General features: G+C 42.7%; 1 protein-coding gene across 3 annotated transcripts in view; it reads left to right on the plus strand.

The window, feature by feature from the left end:
- Window positions 1–21,957, plus strand: part of LOC143323945 (protein jagged-2) — a 41,501-nt gene that overhangs the window by 18,183 nt on the left and 1,361 nt on the right. For 2 of the 3 annotated variants that reach the window (XM_076736134.1, XM_076736135.1), the window contains exons 3-13: window positions 4,881–4,938; window positions 9,623–9,871; window positions 11,637–11,697; window positions 12,326–12,456; window positions 13,454–13,573; window positions 13,839–13,952; window positions 16,731–16,844; window positions 19,770–19,883; window positions 20,211–20,257; window positions 21,390–21,566; window positions 21,753–21,903. In XM_076736134.1, coding sequence (XP_076592249.1) covers window positions 4,881–4,938; window positions 9,623–9,871; window positions 11,637–11,697; window positions 12,326–12,456; window positions 13,454–13,573; window positions 13,839–13,952; window positions 16,731–16,844; window positions 19,770–19,883; window positions 20,211–20,257; window positions 21,390–21,566; window positions 21,753–21,903 — 1,336 coding nt within the window. The remainder of the gene's footprint in view (window positions 1–4,880; window positions 4,939–9,622; window positions 9,872–11,636; window positions 11,698–12,325; window positions 12,457–13,453; window positions 13,574–13,838; window positions 13,953–16,730; window positions 16,845–19,769; window positions 19,884–20,210; window positions 20,258–21,389; window positions 21,567–21,752; window positions 21,904–21,957) is intronic. The other variant, XM_076736136.1, reaches the window with a different exon arrangement.

Below are 21,957 nucleotides of genomic sequence, written 5' to 3' on the forward strand. Positions count from 1 at the left end.
TTTTGGGAAACCCCAGTTCTCTCCAGCCATGCCAGACGCAGACCATCTGCACATGGCATGACTGACGACAATCAGAGTGAGATCTGACTGTAAATGAGTTGCTTCTGTGCAGGACCTCACCTGAAAGAGATATCAGGCTCAGATGTTGCAGAGAAATCAATCCAAACTGCAGCTGAGGAGAAGTGGTTTGGACGGTGAGACGAGGAAACAGATGAGATGTGATTGTGGGCTTTCCTTGGATGGAGAGAAAATCAAATATCCACTTGTACTGTACACTCGAAAACATACTTTCACATGTGCTGAGTCCAGTGTTCTCAGCAGAAAGCTGACGCATGTATTTGATTACTTGTGTCTGATATTTTGTGTACAAAGTGAAATAGTGATGTTTCTCACAGTATTACATAAGCAGTTTTTGAGAGACTGAAGCGTTTAAACAGGAAGTATACAAGAGGGAGTTTCCCCTCTTTAGTTTCTATTTATTCTCCCACTAAATAATTAAACAACCAATGATACAGCTAAAAACGCACCACGGAGTCGACTAATGTGTCCAACCAAACACAAAAATTTGCATTGCTTTTGCAGGGTTCAGAAAACTCAGCTCTGTGCCCATGCAGAGCTTCATTTTCAGACATCCCCTCACACACAGCATAACTAAAATGGAAGGAGTCTGTCTGTTTGTACGTACGTATGACCGTCCTTCAATTTGTCAACATCCGTTCATCTGGCCGACTTCACACTTGGTGGGTGTATTGCTGAGAACTCAAGTGCAGTGTCCAGTGGGAGCTCTTGAGATTTAAGAGATCTATTTATTAGTAGTACGTTTGAATGAGAGTCATTCATCCAGTAACATGAACCACTCAGTCGCCTGATAGCGCCAAGTTGCAGCATTTTACTGGCCATCCAAGTGGAGTCCACCCTTGAGAATCACCTCTAGCTTTGCTGCTCTTGTTTTCATTTGATGATGGCAAGTCGCAAATTTGGCCGTTTTTGATTGTGAGATTTGAATCGTATGTTTCTTCAGGAGGAAGAAAGTTTTTTTTCTCTCAGCTGTGAAAGAGGACAAAATAATACTTTCCTTTTCCTCTTTTGTTTCTTGTCACTGTTTTTAGAGGCACTAATGTCCTCTGCTGGGTTAATCTTCCATCTCCTCAAACATACACACTTACTTGTACTTCTATTATTGTGAGGACCCTCATTGACATAATGGGTCCCTCGCCCCTTACCCTAACCTTAACCATCACAACTAAAACCTAACCTAACCCTAATTATAACCCAAGCCTTAAATCCAAGTCTTAACCTCCAAACAGCCCTTTGAGGTTGTGAAGATTGGAAAAAATGTCCTCTTTCAAACTTGTTCCTCACTATGTAGCAAATACAAGTACCCACACACACCTTTCCCATTATGTCATTTCCTTGCTGTCATCACGTCTGCCATTATCTCCACAAATGGCACAAATAACGCCGAGACGTTTGTGTCAGAACGAGTTAAAAATATCGCTTCATCACTGACTGTGATCTTATCAGCCTTTTCTTTGCGATGTTTACTGTTTGATTTTCCTCTCTGTGTGTTTTTTAACAGACTATGAGGTCACATTGCCTTCGCCTGGCCTCTAATGTCTTCAGGTCTCCCTGACATTACAGAGTTTGTGATTGCAAAACAAATTGCGATGGTGTCTGTGTGAGCGTGTGTGTGTGTGTGTGTGTGTGTGTGTGTGTGTGTGTTTTGGAAAGGTGTCAGGAAGCGTTTATGTAGGTGATTCTCTTAATCTTTTTACACACACGAGTCTTATCAGTTTGTGTTGTGATTTTAACTTGGTAACCATGGTTAGTTTGACCCCTCCTGGCCGCCATACAGGACCTCAACTGTAGCAGCAGGGCTTACCACAGATACACCCTTCCTGTATGGATGACAATATCATAACTTACCTGGCTGTGTGTACTTGTGGGTGAAGGGGTGAGGAGAAAAGAAAAGAACATGGCTCTGGACTTCCCACTTCGCTGCCGTAACATTTGGCAGATGGCGTGGGCAGAAAGAGGGAGAGGCACAGACAGTAGATGGAAGGAAGGGTGAGGGAAGAGGGAGGGCAATTGGAAGGATGATAAGGCTAAGAGGTCTGTGAGCAGGCTAACGGGGAAGTAATGCTGTGTGTGCATTTTAGAATAGTGGACGGTTCATCATAACCGGTCTGATCCCAAAGTCACTTCAACTCAAGTTGAAATACTGTACACTGCTCAAGAAAACTCCAGCTTAGTGATCTTCAGTGTCGAGCTGAGTTTCACTAGACCTCTGCAGCCCACTCCACTGCATTGTGGGTAATGTAGGTGCGGGTTTGACAAAGAAGAAGGTGTGGAGAAAAAAGACGATATCTCTGGTTCTGGTTTATAGGAGTGCAGTGCTAAATCAGGAGTGGTCTTTTAAAGATTAAACCAGTGTGTTGTTACCCTGTACAATGGAAGCATTGTCTAGTTGGGTTCCTTACAATTCAGGTGTCTATGAGTTGTTAGCAGCTACAACAGTAAAATGCTGCTGTTCTGTACTGTGTTGCATCATCATACACAGGGGTGAAAGATCTGAATACTTGTCAAGCCACTGAGAACTAACGTTCTTATAATCGACTGCAAGATTTCGTAGCGTAAAGATGGAAGTCATGAATACTAAACATTACTTCAGGTGAGAGTTGTAAGCAGAAGCTTAATGACTCCAGCTGGTCCATCTGTTGGCTACCTGCTATCTGCTGGCCTTAATAAACTGGCTCTGAGCCCTCTGCAACCCAACACATCTCATTAGCACCATGACTTCTAAGGACTGTGTGTGTGGGTGTTCTTCCACTTCTCCCTACTACTGTTTTTCTTATCTTTTCACCTCTCCTTTCTTTGTGCTCGTCTAATCTTGTCTTTTATCTCATCTTTTTCTTTCACCTCCCTCTGACCTTCTTTGTTTGGCCATCACATATCTGGAAGTCTGACCAGCTCCAGGAGTCCCGCAAATCGTTGTTCCACCACAGCTGCCACAGTTTCTCCTCTACCTTTCTTTGCCCACTTTCTTTACATACTCCCACATAATTATCCTTTTGAGCCCCTTTCACAGTCATTTTCTCCTTTGAACAGTCGCTCTGCTCACCTTCTCCTCCCATCTGTTGCAGCACAGATATGCTGGATGTGCCTCCCCTTGAAGCAAATCCCTGACTCAGTGCTTTCTGCCACACCAATTTTCCCTCCCCTAACATTTTGCAACTTCACTGCAGCCCTTCATCTTCTCTTCGCCTCAGTGCGTATCAGCTTTTTTTCCAACTCTAGATAACATTAGCGTCCTGCCCTTAACCATCCTCCAAATCCATCTCTCCCTCACTTCACACCTCAGCCACCTCCTGTGCCCATCACTTGCTTCCTATCTCTTCCTCCGTCCCACAGCACCTTGCTTCCTCTCCTCCCCCTCTTGCCTTGTGATCTCACCACAGAGATGTGACTACGCATCCACGTAGCCCTTTAGGAGAAACCGTACCCATAACGCACACGGTGGAGCAATTTGCATGGCAGGCGCTTGTGCGTTTCACAGAGCGATTGATGGATGAATGGAGAGAGATAGAGAAAGCCAAGAGAAAGAAGAGGGAGAGAGAGAGTTGTTGGAGGCGACGTTGGTCTGAATTATTCATTGCTGGTCTATAGGATGATGAATGCAACAGAAAAGAGGAAATCAGTAGAAAAAACATCTGTCCTGTGTTATCTCTCCAGAGTGTGATATCTCTGTAAGCTCAAAGTCATCATTTCAACATGTTGCGTTTATGCCAGAGTCCCCTGCTTGTGGTACTGCAGGATGGCCTTATACAGGCTGGCGTTATCTTTGCATGAGGCTATGAATTTTAATAAAATATCTAGATTTATTCAGACAGGCTGTACACACTTTGACCTGCCCCACCTATCCAGGATTAGCCTGGAAGGATTGTCAGAGAGTAAAACAGAGCACAATAAAGCATTGCACCTTGTCCAAGAGTGTGTTTGTTAATTGAACAGGGTTTTTTGGACATCCTCCTTCACCACGCTGATGTAATGACCCTATTCTCTCTCCATCTTTCTCTGTATGGCTGCAAGCGGAGGTTTTCTTGAATCAGCACTCCACTGCAGCCCTGGCATGTTCGGGCAGTGAATCACTTGTGATGCTTGTCCTTCTTTTTTTTTTTTTCAAGGCTCAGACCAGGGATAGAAACACGCACACAGTTTCCACGGTGGTTGAATGAGACTGGATACATTTGTTTTACTGCTATATTTACTACTTACCTGTCAGATCAAGATTTTCTGTGTGACTCTTTTGTAAAATATGATGCAGATTGAACTGTGGTATATAAAACTTTTAAAATTTGCTCTACCTTGAAAACATTAAAATGCTGCTTATACACTCATACATCATTAATGATATTACAGTATATGATCAATATAACACTATGAATGGTGCTGAATAGCTCTTTATTTATTTATTTATTTATATTTGTATGTTTTTTATCTTTTGGTAAATCTGCCAATTGTAAGCCACTAACAGTAAGTGATGCTAAATATCAGTATCATTAATCTACATTATAACACACTGATATATCCATCCAGCAAGTGTTATCCACAAAAAGTCTTATCCATGTACAGGTCAAACACAAAGCCCATCTCTATGATGATTAAAACTTCTGTTTGGCCTTCATCAACAAAAACAAACATCAGGGGTGTTACGGTGAGGATCCCCTGGAAGCAAACAAAGCACCTCCACCACCTCCTGCTGGAGTGAGACAATGGATGAAGCTGTAGAGGATAGAATTCATTTTTTTGTGATATTAAATTCAGAAAAACATATTTGTGGCACATGTTTGACGGATGTTTTCTCCTTGCTTTCTTCACAGAAGTCTTTCTCTCTGGTGTTGGAGGCTCTGGACTACGACAATGACACATCAGACTCAGGTGAAGCTGCAGTGTGTGTGTGTGTGTGTGTGTGTGTGTGTGTGTGTGTGTGTGTTTCCATGTGTGTCTGTATGTCTTCCTGTCCACGTGTAATAAGCTAAAATAATAAGCCTGATATTTTCCAGCAGACAAGGTGAATTGTGTTTGTGTTTTTAATGTGTTGGCATATGATCCTCCTCCTTAGAAATATTCTGTTTGTTTTGAAGTTTGAAGGTTACTTAATTTCAAGCTTTTTTCTCGCCATATCAGATAAAAACAGATGCTGCCATCTATGTTTGGCATGAGTTGGTGCTACTTTTTTCTCCATTATCATCATATTTACTCACTACCTTATTAATGTGGTAAAACAAATCAACCACTAGTTAGGATAGTTGATAAAAATAAGTTTTTCAATTGCATGAAATGAGCTGTTAAATTAGCTTTAGCTATGGCTATTTCTGACTGCACTCCGGCTAGCTTTAACGAGCTAGAGTTAAGGCGGTTTGGTTTTTCACCTCTGTTTTGTAGTTCCAGGGAATTTCTCATTTTGTTTTATACATTACATTTTTCTAAACAATTGTCAGAAAGAAAATGAAATGAAAGAAAAATAAGTCATAACTCAGTTTTGAACAATATGTCAAAACTGACATATTTTGTCATTTAAGCTAGGTTAGCTTTTAGCATTAGTTGACTAGTTAAATTTTTCTCCCTCATTATGATTCTATTTAGCCACTACCTTATTAATGTGGTATTACAAACTCAACTAGTAAGATACTGGAGTGTCAAAACTGATTTTTCAATTGCAGGAAATGGTTTGGAAAAAGCTATTAATTAGCTTTAGCTGAGGCTAGCATTGACTGCAGTCACAGGGGTTTGGTTTTGGTGTTCCTGGGAGTTTCATTTCATTCTTTATGGCATAATGATTTTTAGATGACAAAACAGATGTTAAAATGTCCAATTCTGGTCTTTACCTCATTATTCGACTTTCTACTTGTCTCTCCAAGGAAACATGTTCATCTTATCTATAAGTGTAGTTTTCAACAAGCAATATTTCCATCAAGCAAACAATTCATGAATGCTTGTTTACGTGTGTGTGTTGCTCAACATGGTGGAACAATGTGAAACTATCCTTTGTGTCTTAATGTCTGTGATCATGTAAGGCTAAAAGGTCTTTTATCCAGACCCTTTAATTTCCTGCTCCTCTCCTTGTTGTTTCTTCTCATAATCAGGAAAAGCTCCATGACAGAGAATGTGAGCTGCATGCTATAAAAAGCATAGCAAAAGCTCACACACACACACACACACACACACACGCGCACACACACACACACACACTCACCACAGATGGAGACAGATGTTCCTATGCCTTCCTCATTCCTGTCATGCCACAGTCATCCTTTCATCCCACCGTCCTCAGTTGTATCCAAAAGATGGCTGAGATAATGAGAAACTGGGAACTGCACCAGAGATCCTTCTCCCTCTCTACGGTTGTCTCTCCCGTCCTCTTCCACCTCGCCTTCCCTCTGCCCTCCAGAGCTGCTCCTACATATTGTTTGCATCATCTGTCGTTTCCACCTGAGCTCCTGACAGCCCTTACGTTGGGTCTAAAGCCGTTCACTAGGCCAGCAGCTTAGCTCAGCCCAAACACAGGCGTCCCGTAGCAGTCTGAATGGACTTATCAGGCCCTGCTGCTAATCAGAAAGGATTACCCAGCACGACTGTACCTTCTGAAATAGTCCTTGGAAATAGCGAGAAAATATGATGTCCTTTGAGTACCAGCAGTATGACCTTCACTGAGTTTTGTTTAAATAAAATGTAGCTAGTGTTAATGTGCAGGGGCGCACCGTTCTGTATTAAAGGATAATTCTAGTTTATTATAACTTTGGATCTTATTTCCATACTTTTGAAAGGAATTCAATATCGTGATGAACTACTTAGGCATCATTTTGTTTTATAAAAAGGAAAGTGAAGATTGTCAACCTGTCTATTACTGTGAGAGTGAATTTGAGAAACAGATGAGCAGAAGTTACTAAAAATGTGAGAAAGTGGAAAGAACATGTTCGCGCATATACCGGAAAACTACATTACACTTTTGATAGTTGTCAAAATGAGAAATAGGAAATGATTTCAAGTTGCAAATCGCAGCTGGCATGTGGCAGAGCTTTGTTGTCAGGATTATCTGATCTCTGGTGTTTCCTTCCCCAACTTGTTCCACTGACTTGTTTTTAGAGTACTTTGTGGAGTTTTCTTGTAAACGTCCAAAATTATTTTAATGTTTATGTTCACTGTCTCTCACCAAAACACATTGTGGCCATCTTTACAGCTTCACAAACTTGTTGAATGCATTTTCTTTGTTATTAAACATTTCCAGAGCTGATTTTTGAAAGACTGAAATCTACATAAATAACTGTCCTCTTCTTTTTTTTTTTCCTTTGTTAGTGTATTGCTACATTTCTTAAGACACTAAAACCGCCAACTGTCAATAAGTGGAATAGCATGAAACCACTGACAAGACTGTTGTGCACAAGGATGCTCATGCATGCATTTGTGTACAAGAAAACGGGCATAAACTCTTAAAAGCATTGCACCCCAGTTTTCCTGGTCAAAGCCACCACACAGATACTCTTACGTACAGTCTTGTAATGAACCAGAATTACCTTCAAATATCATCAGTCACATTTTCTCTATGTTTCTCCTTCTGTTCACATGTCTATGAGGTCATTTTGAGTGCAGATTTGCTGCTGTGCTCACCCATGTTTCAACTGTATTGACATAGCACTCTCAGCCACAAAATTGCCACCGCCGCAGAGAAAGTGAAATTCAATATTAGAGACGTTCTAATCCAGACCAGCTTGTCTATAAAATTCAAGACACATGTTTAGACTTACTGCTTCTATCCAGATGAGAATAATTTCATCTGGACATCATGCACTAGGATCTACACTGAAAACAAAAGCAAAGACTACTCTGAGAATTACCCACATACATCAAATATAGGGGAGACACAAACGCTATCCAGCTGATCTATTGGCTTCCATAGGTCTACACTATTGATTTGTTGGTTCAGGTGATGTGGAATAGCAAGTCAAAAGGGGGCATTTTCTCTCCTGGAGTGTTTTCTCAGCTTCTGTCAAGGGCATCACTCCATAGCTTTAATACCAGGCGCAGGGGGACAAACACCACAGGCCGGAGAAAGAGATTTAAGTGTTTCATCTACCTGCAGAAATGCTCCCTGTCTCTGCTGCTTAACATTTGCCTCACTGCAAAGTTTCTTCTTGTTGCTGCTGTTTGTGCCATCTAATATTTGAGCTTCTCTCTCTCTCTCCATTTGTCTCTCTCTTGTGCTCACTTACTATCGTGCCATCCTATCTAATCTCATTACAGAGGAAATCAGACTCTGTTATACACCTTCCCCGCTGTGCTGCCTGATAATGTCATTATTTTTTTCTACTCTTCTCGCTTCTGCTGTTCTTCCTATCTGGCAGAGAAATGGTGATGATGAAATTAGCCCTTTGGCATGTCAGAGCCATAAAATAATAAAAAACCCACAATGCACTGCAGTAGCGTGATGAGTGTTTGGAAAACCGGGCCTGCAGATTTGACTACAGGCGGAGGTCGGTGGAGGAAGGGGCCTATGGCTGAGCTAACAGGGCGCTCAGTGTCCGCTCTGTTCCCACTCCTCTTTTACTCTCTTAAACACACACACACAGGCAAACACACACACACACACACACACACACACACACACACACACACACACACGCACTGGCCAATATGTGCCCCTGTTTTCATTCTTTTGTGTCAAACCACAGTGATCTCATCTCTTCATCAGGCAGTTTGCAATGTGTGTGCCCTAATAGCTGCCTCCCTTCCTCTTTGGCTCTGTTTGCGTCTGTCTGTCTGTCTCTCTCTCTCTCTCTCTCTCTCTCTCTGTCTCTGTCTCTGTCTCTCTCTCTCTCTCTCTCTCTCTCTCACACACGCACACACACACACTGTACACCCTTCCTCACTCCATCACTGACTTATTTCCAACAAGACTTCCTTTTCTGTATTACTATCTTGTCGTCTTTCCCCTTATCCTTACCACCATCTCTTAAATACACACATACATACATAAGGACACACAGATGTACCCACACACACACACAGTGTTCAGTGCTTTGTGTGTGTTAATACCCTGTCAGAGGAGATTATAACTGAGTTGGGGATGACAGCGCCTCTGGGAAATCCCCTCCGGGGGTCAGCGCTGCCCCGCGGGCCTCATCTGGTGTTCAGGGTGCCCTCTCTCTCTGTGCTCTGCAGACCCCTCACCCCTTCTCTCTGGACCTATTGTCAGCCCTTGTCTCCACTGATATTCATACTGGAACTGTGCTAACTGGATGTACGTAAGAAATTCTGGCCGGAACAAAGGATGAAAGATCTTTGGGACGCTCACTTTCAGACCATAACACAGATCAATTTGAAAATGCACCTTTTTTTTTAGTCCTGTCCTCTGCGAACTTGCTGAAAATATATCAGTACGACAAACACAAAATGCCAAGTTCACATTGTTGTGTAAATGGGAAAGAAACCCCTTTTGGACACACTTTTGATTTGATTGTGTGATCCAAGCTGTAGCCACGTATCTAAAACAAGCGGGTGGAGTTTAAAGCTGATGTTTGTACTTTCCTCAAAAAGTCTTTTCCTTCTTTCCTTCTTCTCCCAGGAGAGTTGATTGAGCGAGTGCTCCTCTCCTCCATGTTGAACCCTGGTGAACAGTGGCAGACGTACCGTCACCACGGACGGACTCTCAGCCTGGAGTATCGGCTTCGCTTCCGCTGTGATTCAAACTACTACGGGCCTTTCTGCAACAAGTTCTGCAGGTCCCGCGACGACTTCTTTGGTCACTTCAACTGTGACCCCAGTGGTGCCAAAGTCTGCATGGAGGGCTGGACGGGATCAGAGTGCAAAGAAGGTGAGACGGGAAGCTTACATCTGCTGTGTGTTAGAGCACATCACACCATATGTCCTGTATGTGTTAAGGAAAATGTACAATGCATGTATATAATGAGTTCAAATCTTCAGTTTTGTTTGGTTTAGTCACATTCAGAACTGTGAAATACTCCAAAGCTCAGACCACATAACAATACCACGTAACAACACTTTTACCAATACATTCAAGGCTCCAGGCGCTTTATAGTCCCCAATAAAACCATTTTTACACTACAGTTTATGTCCCGATTAAAGCAATAAGATACGCATTCATTAGCGAGCTCTAAAGGTGCTGGTTGGTGGATTTTGTTACCTTTGGATAGAGCCAGGCTATCTCTTTCCCTGTATGAAGCCATGTTGTTGTCATGTTGAAAATTAGGGGGTTTAAAAGCAGTTTTAAGAAAGTGGATCTATATGTAGAGATGTAATACTATTTGAAATTGTTGTAAATGTGCTTTAAAAATGCAAAACCACCAGGAAGGGTCTTTATCAAAGTTATTTAACCTTCATTTATCCACCTGCTCAGCTGTTCAGTCAGTCATGTTTTGTTGAGTTTCACTCACTTTATCTATATGTATACATACACACACACACTATATTTGGGAAAATGTTTGCTGCCAGAAAATATTCAGCTCATATTTTCCTCAGGATGACTTGAGGCCACTGATGAGAAAAATTAGAGAATGTTTTTGCTTTTCATTTATTTTTCCATTATCCCTGGAAGGGGGTTTCCTCTGTAGCGAACTCTTCCAAGGTTTCTTAAAAGTTTTTTTCCATGAGAGAATCGTTGTTTTCCTTTCTGGTGTTGGCCTCTGTCGCCCTTTGAAATTGTTATTGTGACTAAGGGCTGTTAAAATAAACTTGACCCACGAGCCAGTGTCATCAGCTTTAATTGCTGGATGTGTTGTTTTGGATTCACACACACACTCACAAGCATACTTACTAACCCTAAAACCAAGCTGCAGCCCTCAAACAACCCTTGAGCAAGTAAGGATCAGCATCATGAATGTTTGCACTTTTGAGAATAAGCACACACAAGTACACACATCTACTCCTGTTGTCAATACTGATACACTGAAGCACAACACTAAATGCAGTTCGCTTCAGTGGACGGTGTGTGTGTGTGGGGGGGGGGGGGGGGGGGGATTATTCTCCGTCTGTCTGTGACTCATCAGCTGGACGACCTCACTGTGTGACCTCGGAGTGCTGCCATCGTGTCGCGGTGGTAAAAAGTGAATGGAGGAAACCAGAGTGGAAACCATGGGAACCCTGAAGGACACGCAGCTAGTTTACGGACATCCTCACTTCATCTGACTTCCTCCTCAGCAGGTCGTTGATTGGACTGCAGAGAAGCAGGAAGTCAGGAAAATTAGCCAGGGGTCCCTCTGTTACCCCCCGCAGCTTAATGACCGTGACGGAGTTCAGGGAGTTTTCAGTCTTGGGTTCTCCAACTGGAAACTTGTGAAAAGTTAGAAAGGACACGTTACAACAGCCTTCCAACATTTACGAGGCGCCTCCTCTACACGGATGATCTACGCCATGTTATGTGTGTTTTGTATATCTGATGATATGTGGGGTTATTTTCTGTCGACTGTTTTGAATTGTTATTTAAGTGGCAGATATATTCAGTGCTGACTGCAGGTTTTAATGCCCAGTAACTCAACTGAAAGTGATTTCAGTTTCATAGCTACTGTTTCCTCGTCTCTAATAGCTCATGTTTTGTGTGTGTGTGCATGTCTTGTTCACAGCGGTGTGCAAGCAGGGGTGTCATCAGGTCCACGGCTCCTGTACTGTACCTGGAGAATGCAAGTGAGTCTGATATGATTCAGGAAGATTTAGTCATTCCCTTCCACCATAACCACTGATGCAACAGACAGCAGGGCCAAATGATATGTAATTTCCACATCAATGTCATGATGAACAAAGCTACATTACATACAGAATCTAGCAGAATTCAGCAGTACGCTACGTTGTGCAGTATTGATATGTTGTTTTTAAACCTTAACCTGGATTAGATGTCTGCAATGGGGTCTTAAATCCTGCAGCAGGAGGCAGGTGTTTGTGGGTTTGTCTGCACTGATGTGCTATTTCCACTCTAAAATTGCTGATCTCTCATCAATATAACTGTTGAAGTTAAAAGCTGCGTATAACCTGTGAAATTATGCGTTTATTTCTACTGTAGCAGAAACCTCCAAAGAGCAAGTTACAATTTGTGCAACAGTAATTTACATGAACTTTCTCAAAGGTTAAGTAGCCATTTAAAGAAAACAAGTTCCACAACATTCAGTGAAAAGGAAAGCATCCGTCCCTTCAGCAGTTAAATTAATAAAGCAGCAACAATAGCTGCAGTGTGCACATAAAGTGACTAATGGAGCTGGTTCAAAACAGTTACTATCAATCCTGTGAACGTGATATGAACTTTGCACTTCCTCTTCAGGTGTCATTATGGCTGGAAGGGCCCTCTGTGTGACCAGTGTGTGACATTCCCCGGCTGTGTGTATGGAAGCTGCACTGAACCCTGGCAGTGTGTGTGCGACGTCAACTGGGGAGGACTGCTGTGTGACAAAGGTCAGACGTGTGGCCCGTTAAGTTGAATGTTTTGAAGACAGAATGAAAGAAAGCCTGGATGTACTAACATGGGATTTAGTTTGTCCTTGTTGATTTCTCATTTTAACATCCCATTTCGTACAAACAAGGTTCTTCACAGCTAAACTCAATATGTAGAGGACTGTGTAAAGATGAAAGAGGTCTGCTGTGTATTGTATGCTGGTGAAGGACTCGGTGTGTGTGTGTGTGTGTGTGTGTGTGTGTGTGTGTGTGTGTGTGTGAGAAAGACAGTGAGAGAAACATTGTTTGTTCATTATAATTGTTTGTCAGGCGTGGTTCTTCACACACTGGGCATGGTGTACTGATCTTCTGTATGAAATAAGACCCAGCTCCCTCAGGGCTTCACCTTCTTTAACTTTTCCCACCACATTGCAGCAAAGTTCCTCCAACATAATCCCAGAATATAACTGCCCACCTCCCACCTCTGTCCCGGTGTGGGAGCTGGGATCTGGGAGCCGAACGAGTGCCCACGGGACGCTGTATTGTGCAGAGGAAAGGCGATAGCCTTGGGTAAGGTGAATGTGAGCGGGGCTGGGCTGGGCCCTCTTAACTAGGTGCGGTCCTGAGCTGTTTCTGTGTATTCAGAAAGGCTCTGTAAAGAGCTGTGGTGAGACAAAGAGACTGTGGGCATGGAGGAGATCATTAGGAGAAAGCAAAGCTTTAATCAGCCTTAACACTGGAGACAACAGGCCCTGCAGCTACTGGCCTGCACAGTCAGCACGCTGAGCCAACCTGGATACACTTCAGCCTCTGTGCAGAGTGTGCGTGTGTGTGTGTGTGTGTGTGTGTGTGTGCTGCACTCTTTACCTGAGAACAAAGTCAAACTGAAGTTATCCTGGTACCATCTGCATCCTCATTCTTTTAGCTTTTCTTCCCTGAATGCTTTGTGTCTCTGCTGTTTTGCGCTGTGAAGTGAAACATAAAAGCAGGCTTTCATCAGACTTTTTTCTGCTTTCAGATCTGAACTACTGTGGCACCCACCAGCCCTGTAAGAACGGCGGGACCTGCACCAACACAGAACCAAACGAGTACCAGTGCGAGTGCCAGGAAGGTTTCAGAGGACGCAACTGTGACATTGGTGAGTGTAGCTTCACCACACAGGCACTGAACTGCTGAAAAAAACTGCATTTAAATACTGTATGTGGATACAGAAGATGACACATGCTGGTAGTGTGTCTGCATGAAAGAAAGAGAAAGAAGGATAACACTGTGTGGCACAGGGAGCAAAAAGTGAAGGTAAAATGTAACTATTTATATCATTGTCATCTGATCTTCTTTTTGTCTTTTGTCATGACATCTGTCACCCATCTCCTCCACCTCCTCCATCTTTCTCCACCCATCAGTGGAACATGCGTGCTTGTCGTCGCCGTGTATGAACGGAGCCACTTGTGTGGAAGACCCAACGGGCTTCAGCTGCATCTGTACCGACGGCTGGACCGGACACACCTGCGCTGATGGTGATTGTTAATTTCCCACACACACACACACACACACACACACACACACACACACACACACACACACACACACTCCTCACACTCCTCGTGGACACACACAACTCTGAGCTGAGGGGTTGAGCAGTGTGAGATTGTTTGTGATTGGTTGTTATTGGATCAAAGCCAGTGAGTGACTCTAATCAATCCAGCAGAGGAAGCTAAATTATCCTGAACACAAACAGTATCTGCAGCAATCAGTGATCTGCCTGGCCCTCTGTCTGGCTTTGTGTGTGTGTGTGTGAGTGTGTGTGTGTGTGTGTGTGTGTGTGTGTGTGAGTGTGTGTGTGTGTGCGCATTTCCACCCGTACTCTATTTGCATTGCTAAGAAAAGGTGAGGTGGAGCATCTTTGATCAACTCTATTGATTTGATATAAGCTGAGGTGAAACTGTAAGTGTTTTTTAATGGCAGTGAATCATGGGTTTATTGTCTAGCCTTGTACTCTACAATCATACTGTGTTGCACTTGCACAAGGATTAAATGCAAGCGAAGCGTCACAAGCATGTTTGGTGATGTGAGCACATGTGTGGTAGAATGGCTTCTCCTGTCCACGTGTTTAAGTTTTTAATAAAACAAAGAAAACATTGAACCCCAGATTGCTCCTGATGTAATGAAAGAAAGTGCTGCTTATATCAGACAGACAGTGAAAACACATATGTGATGATTTGTGCAGCAACATCCGGTTCCTTTGTGATGTGTGTGTGTGCATGGGAAGAAATACAAGGCTGTTTTGGCCCAAAGCGTCTGCCAAATGAATGTAATGATATCAGACTTTGTTTGCTCTGTGAGGAAACTGAGACCACTGTTAAACATAAGAACAATACACACTTGTGTTCAGAGCCGGACTGACATGTTGTCGTTGGCTTTCGTCTTCAGCAGTTGTGATGACATTAGCTTGATGTACAGTAGCCGGACGCAATGTCAGACTGTCTAACTATAGCTATTACAACGAGTCCGTAATAATCCGTGTAATTATGCATCTCAGATGTTAAGTGTAACCACTACACCTCTGTAATAAAACATCACAGGGAACTAGCCGAGGCCAGCTGATTGTCTCGGTCAGCCCACATAGCACTGCGTCACGTTTTCACCACTGGAAGGGCACCTACAGGGCACTTCATCACATTTTCTTGCACACTGGGCCACTGTAGAGGGCACTTCATCATTTTCTGTCTACCACAGGGCCTTTCAAGAGGCCGCTTTTGCTGTGTGTTTTTTTTCATCAAACATGGGGACACCAAATCAAAATAAATCAAGTTTTACAGCTACGTTGTTGACTGTTTGTAAAATTCATACACATTTTAAGCACATGCAGCTAGAGGAAAAGAATGCTCTGACTCACAGCACTGACACTGTTTTGTTTGTGTGAAGCTTGATCCCTGGTGCACGCTGTGTTACATCGGCTTACGGCAGCCCTCACACCTTTTATAATCTCCCACTGAAGCATGGATAAAGGTCAAACATGCTTTTGGCTGCAAAGTAACAACTGAGTTGTCACAACAGTCCGTCTTAGCCTGGATGATGTGCTCCGTCTTCGTGTATCAGACTCCCATACTGCATGCAGTAGGTCTGAGCTCATGTTGTGTGTGTGAGTGGCTGCAGGTGAGACTGGATCATACAGGTTACGGTCTGTCAGAGCTGCATGTGTAAACAAGCAGCGTTCCACATCCTCTGCCTTCACCTCGATCAGGATAAGCAGCGCTGCAGGTCCGTCAGTGGCATGTAAACACTTCGACAAGAAGCATTTTGTCAGAGAGAGAGAGAGAGAGGGAGAGAACAAGAGCAGAGGGACAAACAGAGGAATGAAGGAATCGTTTATTTTTGCTCTTGTTATTTGTTGCTGGCTTGATTAACAGTCAGAGAGGCGGTCTATCTCTGTCTCTGTATGTGTTGTGGGGGGGGCTCTCTGGGGAGTACACAGTGAGAGGATTGTCAGGCTTGCAGGGAATGATGACCATAACCACAACACAGCTCTGCTTTCAGACTAGATTTATATATATAACTGATATTAATTAAAGGCTTCTTTGTTTGTTATGAACTCTCTGTCTAGTTGCCACTAGCCTGGCTTGGGTTATTATTGCTTCGGGTTGCAGTTGGGGTCAGGAGGATGGAAAATGGTTGTTCTGTGGGGTTAGGTAAATGAAAAGAGGTTATGAGAGAGACAGAGCCAAAGATGTATACCATAGAGTAATGCATGGGAAAAGTTATGATGCCACTACTGCACAAATATGCCATGTATAATAGGACATTCTGCATTGTTAACCCCTAAAATGAGAGCTCCTCTGTGTCTCTTTGTGCTTTTTTTCCCTCACACTTCCTCTGTTTCTGTAACTGTTTGTAATTCCTTTTCAGAGGAGCGGAACCAGGCGTGGCAGCTCCGTTTTTCTATTCTACCTCCTGCCTCTCCTTTCCCCCACCATCATCCTTTATTTAAATTCTCTTGTTCCTCCCTCGTCTCTGGGAAAGGTTTGAGGTGTGAGCCATGTACGTGCAGCAGATGATTATATTTATCACTGTTTGCACAGAAACCAGAGCAGCAGAAAAGAGAATGAAAACACAGTTCGCCAAAGCATCCGCATACCAATGCTGCAGATCGCACATGTCCACATGGTGGCATCACACAGACTCAGTTACACACATTTACCCACACGAAAAGTCTCTTTCAAATGCACACACACATATTCTCTTTACACAGACCAGTAGTTCGTGTATATATATATATTTTTTTTTATCTCCCCCAGCGGTGAGGCAGTGTGATCGGAGCCCTTGCGGACGTGGAGCAACATGTCAGGAGGCTCCTGGAGGTTACCGGTGCCTCTGCCCGCCTGGATGGACGGGGAGGACCTGCCAGCTGGGTCAGTGGGTCAGGATTAAACATGCGTTACAGTATATACACTCTGAATAGCCTGTAATGCCTTTTCTTCATCATATTTTAAACAGCATCTTTCAAAACACAGCAGGAATAAAAATCAAAGCAAAAAAGACTAAATCGAGAGTGAAAGTAGGCCTAGGCAACAATTATTTTGTCATTTTCGCACAAGTTTGCCATGTTGTGATAATCGTACAATGTGTATATTTATATTCTCATTAACATTATGATGTGATTTCAGTCATCATGAGTGTAAGTAATGTATGCAAAGCAAGAAACTTGAATGCAAAGCAGAGATGCAAATTGTGTTTTTAAAGATGGAGGACCAAGACTATTATTGTAATTAGTTTCTTAATTAAAAGACTGCCAAGTGAAGGCAAGGCTATTAATACTAGCTTAAAGAAATGCTTTAAAATAAATTAGCTAATTTTTTAGAAAAGATTCATGGTGTGTGTGATCGTGTTTTACAAGCTTAGTTGCAATGCTTTCATCACTGGCACAAAGAAAGCAGATTGTGATTCAGTGTATGTAGATTAACAGATGTGTGATACTGTACTTTGATACCAGGACTGTGTACTGAACAATTAATCCATGAAATATTACATTTTGATCAAAGCCTGCCAGATAATCAGAGCAAAAGCACTAACACTGACGCCAAGGGATTCATCTGAGTTCCCCAGTGTGATGCCTCAGAAGTGTAACATGCTGGGTTTTTGTAATCATGATCATTCATCATTAAAGTACGTCACCACAGTTGTTAATACAGTTTTCCATAAATGAGAAAATCGCATATTTATCGTCTTCAGAGGAATCTATTCGCAGGATTTTCAACACTGATCCTCCATCAAGCTAAATCAATCTGAGCCGTAAAACACAGCTGGTTTCAAAACCAGTGTTTCAGTGGCCAGTGTGTGATTATGTGTTCCATTTGAAGTGGAATATGCATTTAAAGCACAAATTAAAGTGGCGGTAAAAGCCGACAGCATGTTAATTCTCCTTTCAACCCATCCTGACTGTGAATCAGTATTCTCTAAATGCACTGTCACGTCTCTTTGGGCTGCATTCGCTCATATTGACAAGAAAACTCCCACAGGGTTGTTGTGTTAGATAGTACAGAAGAGGGAATATTGTATAGGATCAGGTCTCTCTCTCTCTCTCTCACACACACACACACACACACGCACACACACACACACAGGACATACCATATACACATACACAGGCTTGGGGGTTATGAAGTAAAAACGGAGACATATTTCAGGATGACAGCCTCTCCTGCTCCTCTGTGTTACAGTGATATGTCACTCTGACACTTGATAATCCCCCATAGTTCCACATCACAGGTCAGTGACTCACAGTATTACACACACACACACACAGTATTCAAACACAAGTGATAAAACCCTTTATAGCCTGAGCCGAGAGGCAGAGCGTCAGTAGTGGCACAAATGGTGAAAGGCAATTATACTTTCTATCGGTTTCAGTCTTTTATTAGCCGACTTCTGTCCCCACATTTTCTCCCGTACCCGGCAGAATCCCCAGGCTTTTCCCATAGATTACACCCACACATGCACGAACACACACACACTCCGCCGGTGCTAAATCCTAATAGGCCTCTCAGTGATGGTAACAGGTTTAGATTACCTATAACTGACTGACTACTTCCTCTTTATTCATTCAGCATTTCTTTCTAATCCTCCTCCTCTGCTATCAGAGCCAGGCCCTCGGGGGTTCCTGGCTTTTACACTCTCAGTGAGACAGAGGGTGGGAATAGGCGCATATAGACCAAAGCAGTGGTACAGCAGGGGGATCTGTGCATAAACAAAGATGTAAGAAGATGCTCCAAGGCATTATTTAAGATGCACTGTGCATTTGTAAACATGATATTTGACAAACACTCTGTCTCCGAGTGTTATTGTGCATCCTGCTGGCGTCTGTCCAGCTATTCTCCGCTGCACTGCTCAGTTCAAGCATCCACTTAAAATTTGAGTTTAACCTTTGTTTAGCTGGAGGTGTGCTGTATGCCCCCGAGCATGAGACGCCTCCGCATATTCACACAAAGGTAGTCATTATATGCATCTAAGTGTAGATGACTTCCTATAGATTTAGCCAATGTTACATAACAGCCAAACAAAGTAAAGTTAGTGCAGCATTTATTAACTGACATACTCTAACCTATACCGTATATCTACTGATAACCTTTTGCTCTGCTCGCATTCACTGACACTTTTCTGTGGTTTGCTCTCTCTCACAAACTTGCTACACACACACACACACACACACACACATTGCACACTGTCCTTATATCAGTATCTTTAACCTAGAGGCACTTTGAAGAATGAGGAGAGGAAGCTAGACAACTGAAGATGTACAAGTGAAAATCATTAGTAGCCCACTGATATTAATGATGCATTAATCACACTTGTGCTTCTGGAGCAGCGGTGTGAATATAGGGGAAACACTGCTGGTGGCTAAAGATCGCTGGTGGGAGACACACAAGATTAGATTCAGTAGTTTTATGGGATGTTTTAGTGTTTATTTAGTGTGGTTCTGTTTGTGAATTCTGCAGCAAGATTAGACTGCGGATTTGGTTTGTTAATATATGTTGGACTTCCATCTTGTGTGTCCTTTAATTTCATTTCCAATTAGTGTATTTCCTTTATAAATAGTGCCAAAACAGCAACCCATAAGAGAGTTTTTGGTCCATCAGCAGAACAAATGAAAATCCAGGAAAAACAATGACAATGCTATGAATTAAAATGATCGTAATATGTCTGAGCAAAATCCTGATTGGAAGAGAGTGGACGTGGTGATCATGTGGAGGTACACACACATCCGTAGATATAATGATCAGCACAGAACAATTAACCCTCCATCAGTATTTTCAGAAACTTTTTCTTTCTCCCTTTAGACACCAATGAGTGTGAAATGAGTATATGCGTCCACGCCCGCTCCTGTCGTAACCTGATCGGTGGATACCTGTGTGACTGCCTTCCTGGGTGGACGGGGCCTAACTGTGACATCAGTGAGTATAAAAGTAAAAAGAAAGGAAAGAAGTAAAAGATTAAAGCGTCCTGTGGCAGCCCGTGAAACATGAAGAGCCTCTGTGGACTGTGTTTAAGCAGCGGTTCCCCTGCAGAATTCCTGTGGGCAGGAGATCACTTTACTCCTTCAGTCGTGTGTCACAGCGTCTCACTGAAACACACTAGAAATTAAACGCTAATAAAATGGAGTGTTTTAATTTTTGTTTTTGACTATTATCTCTTCTCACTTTGTATATTGTTGTTTACGGCACCACAGTATCATAAATGTCACAGATTAATATCGTGTTCCCGCTCTCTCTGATTTCTAGGGAACAGCAGCTGTCAGGGTTTGTGTTTGAACGGCGGACATTGTGAGGTGAGAGTCCAAGCTGTGCTGCCTAATTTGCTTGTCGTCTCTGCGTGTCAGTCACACCTCTGGCCTGCTCGCTGGCTTCCTCTCTCATAATACTGCAGTATCTCCTTCTTTCTTTCATTCCTTTATCTGTTCCTTAAAATGACGAATTCTCACACAACTGGAGAAACAAAGTTTGCAAAATCAATCACTGGGAATCATTGTAATTCTGTTAATGCTGAGGCATTTCAGGCCTTCTTCTGGGAGTAAAACCCTCTTCTTGATATTTTTTGCCTCGAGTTGTGAGCAGTATTTACTCTCAAAGGGGCAACTGATTCACTGCCTGTGGCAGATGCAGTACAGGCCTCCTCTTGCTCTCTTTACTGCCCTTTTCCGCACAATATATCGTATATTGTTGCTCTCTGTTTTACACACATATAAACAACATTGGGTAATGTTACTTTTAAAAGAAACTTGTTCAGTTACAGTATTACCTACTGAGAAAAGTAAAGTAACTGAGTACTGTTGCATTACCAGAAATGAGAACCTTTGTGACTCTTTGAGCACGTTGGTTATATTGTCCAGAGGGTGTGCAGCCTACTGCATGTCTACCTCTGAATGTAATGCCTCTGCTGTCACTGCATAGCCTGGCCTACAGCCTATAATCTGTAATAAATGCAAAGAAAAACCTGAATTATTTGAAGTACATAAAAGTAAACAGAAAGCGAGGGTGTCTGTGGAGCTGTGCTGAGCTTGCTGGTGCTTCTTCGAATTTGACGTGGAACTCTTCACAGCTGATAGAAACATATCACCCAGGCACAATTTGCATTTCACCAAGATGTTCTTGTCTCTTTCGCCTACATATTCAAAGTAATGTGAATACTTCCACGGCATAAACGCTGTCCACTCTGCCATCTCACCAGCTGAGTGACACATGTGCACTAACACAGCCTAATGATACCAACAAGTAGAAAAGAAACAGAAATAGTGTGAATATGTCAGAAATTGTCTTTTTATGTTTTTTTGAGGAAACAAAGTTAATAGAACAATATGGTAGAATGTAACAGTAAAGTACTGCTCATTTTCTTGTTTCAACAAAGATGTAATATGAGTATCCTGCATATAAATAACATACACTATATGCTGTCCCACACAGGACCAGGTATCAGGGTCCAGATGCTTGTGTCGCCCTGGTTTCTCAGGAAAATATTGCCAAAATGGTCCGAGTCCTTGTGACAGCACCCCCTGTCTGCATGGAGGACAGTGTGTGGAGAAGGATGGAAAGACCGTCACCTGCAGCTGTCCCGTGGGATATTCAGGAATCTTCTGTGAGGTTGGACGACCTTCATAGATGCTATTTTAAGGCTTCCTTAGTCTGCAGAATGAAAACTTCATAGTGTGAGACACAGAGTGATAAAGCTAAATGTATACATGCAGCAGAGGAAGATCTTATAGATCTTGATTACCAGGATTAGTAGCCCGACAATATTACAGGTTTTTCTTTTTTCCATTATTTCAGATTGTGCTGGATCTGTGCAATCCTAATCCTTGCCAGCAGGGGGCATCGTGTCACAGCACAGAGGGCAGATATGTGTGTGCCTGCCCTGAGGGTTACTATGGTAATGAATGCATGAGCCTCAAAAATCCCTGCATTGGGCAACACTGTCCAGGTAATCAAAATACATGCCTGTGTATTAAAAACTACAAAATCTCTATGAAGTCTG

The sequence above is a fragment of the Chaetodon auriga genome, chromosome 7, assembly GCF_051107435.1.
Source record: "Chaetodon auriga isolate fChaAug3 chromosome 7, fChaAug3.hap1, whole genome shotgun sequence".
Taxonomy (NCBI): Eukaryota; Metazoa; Chordata; class Actinopteri; order Chaetodontiformes; family Chaetodontidae; genus Chaetodon; species Chaetodon auriga.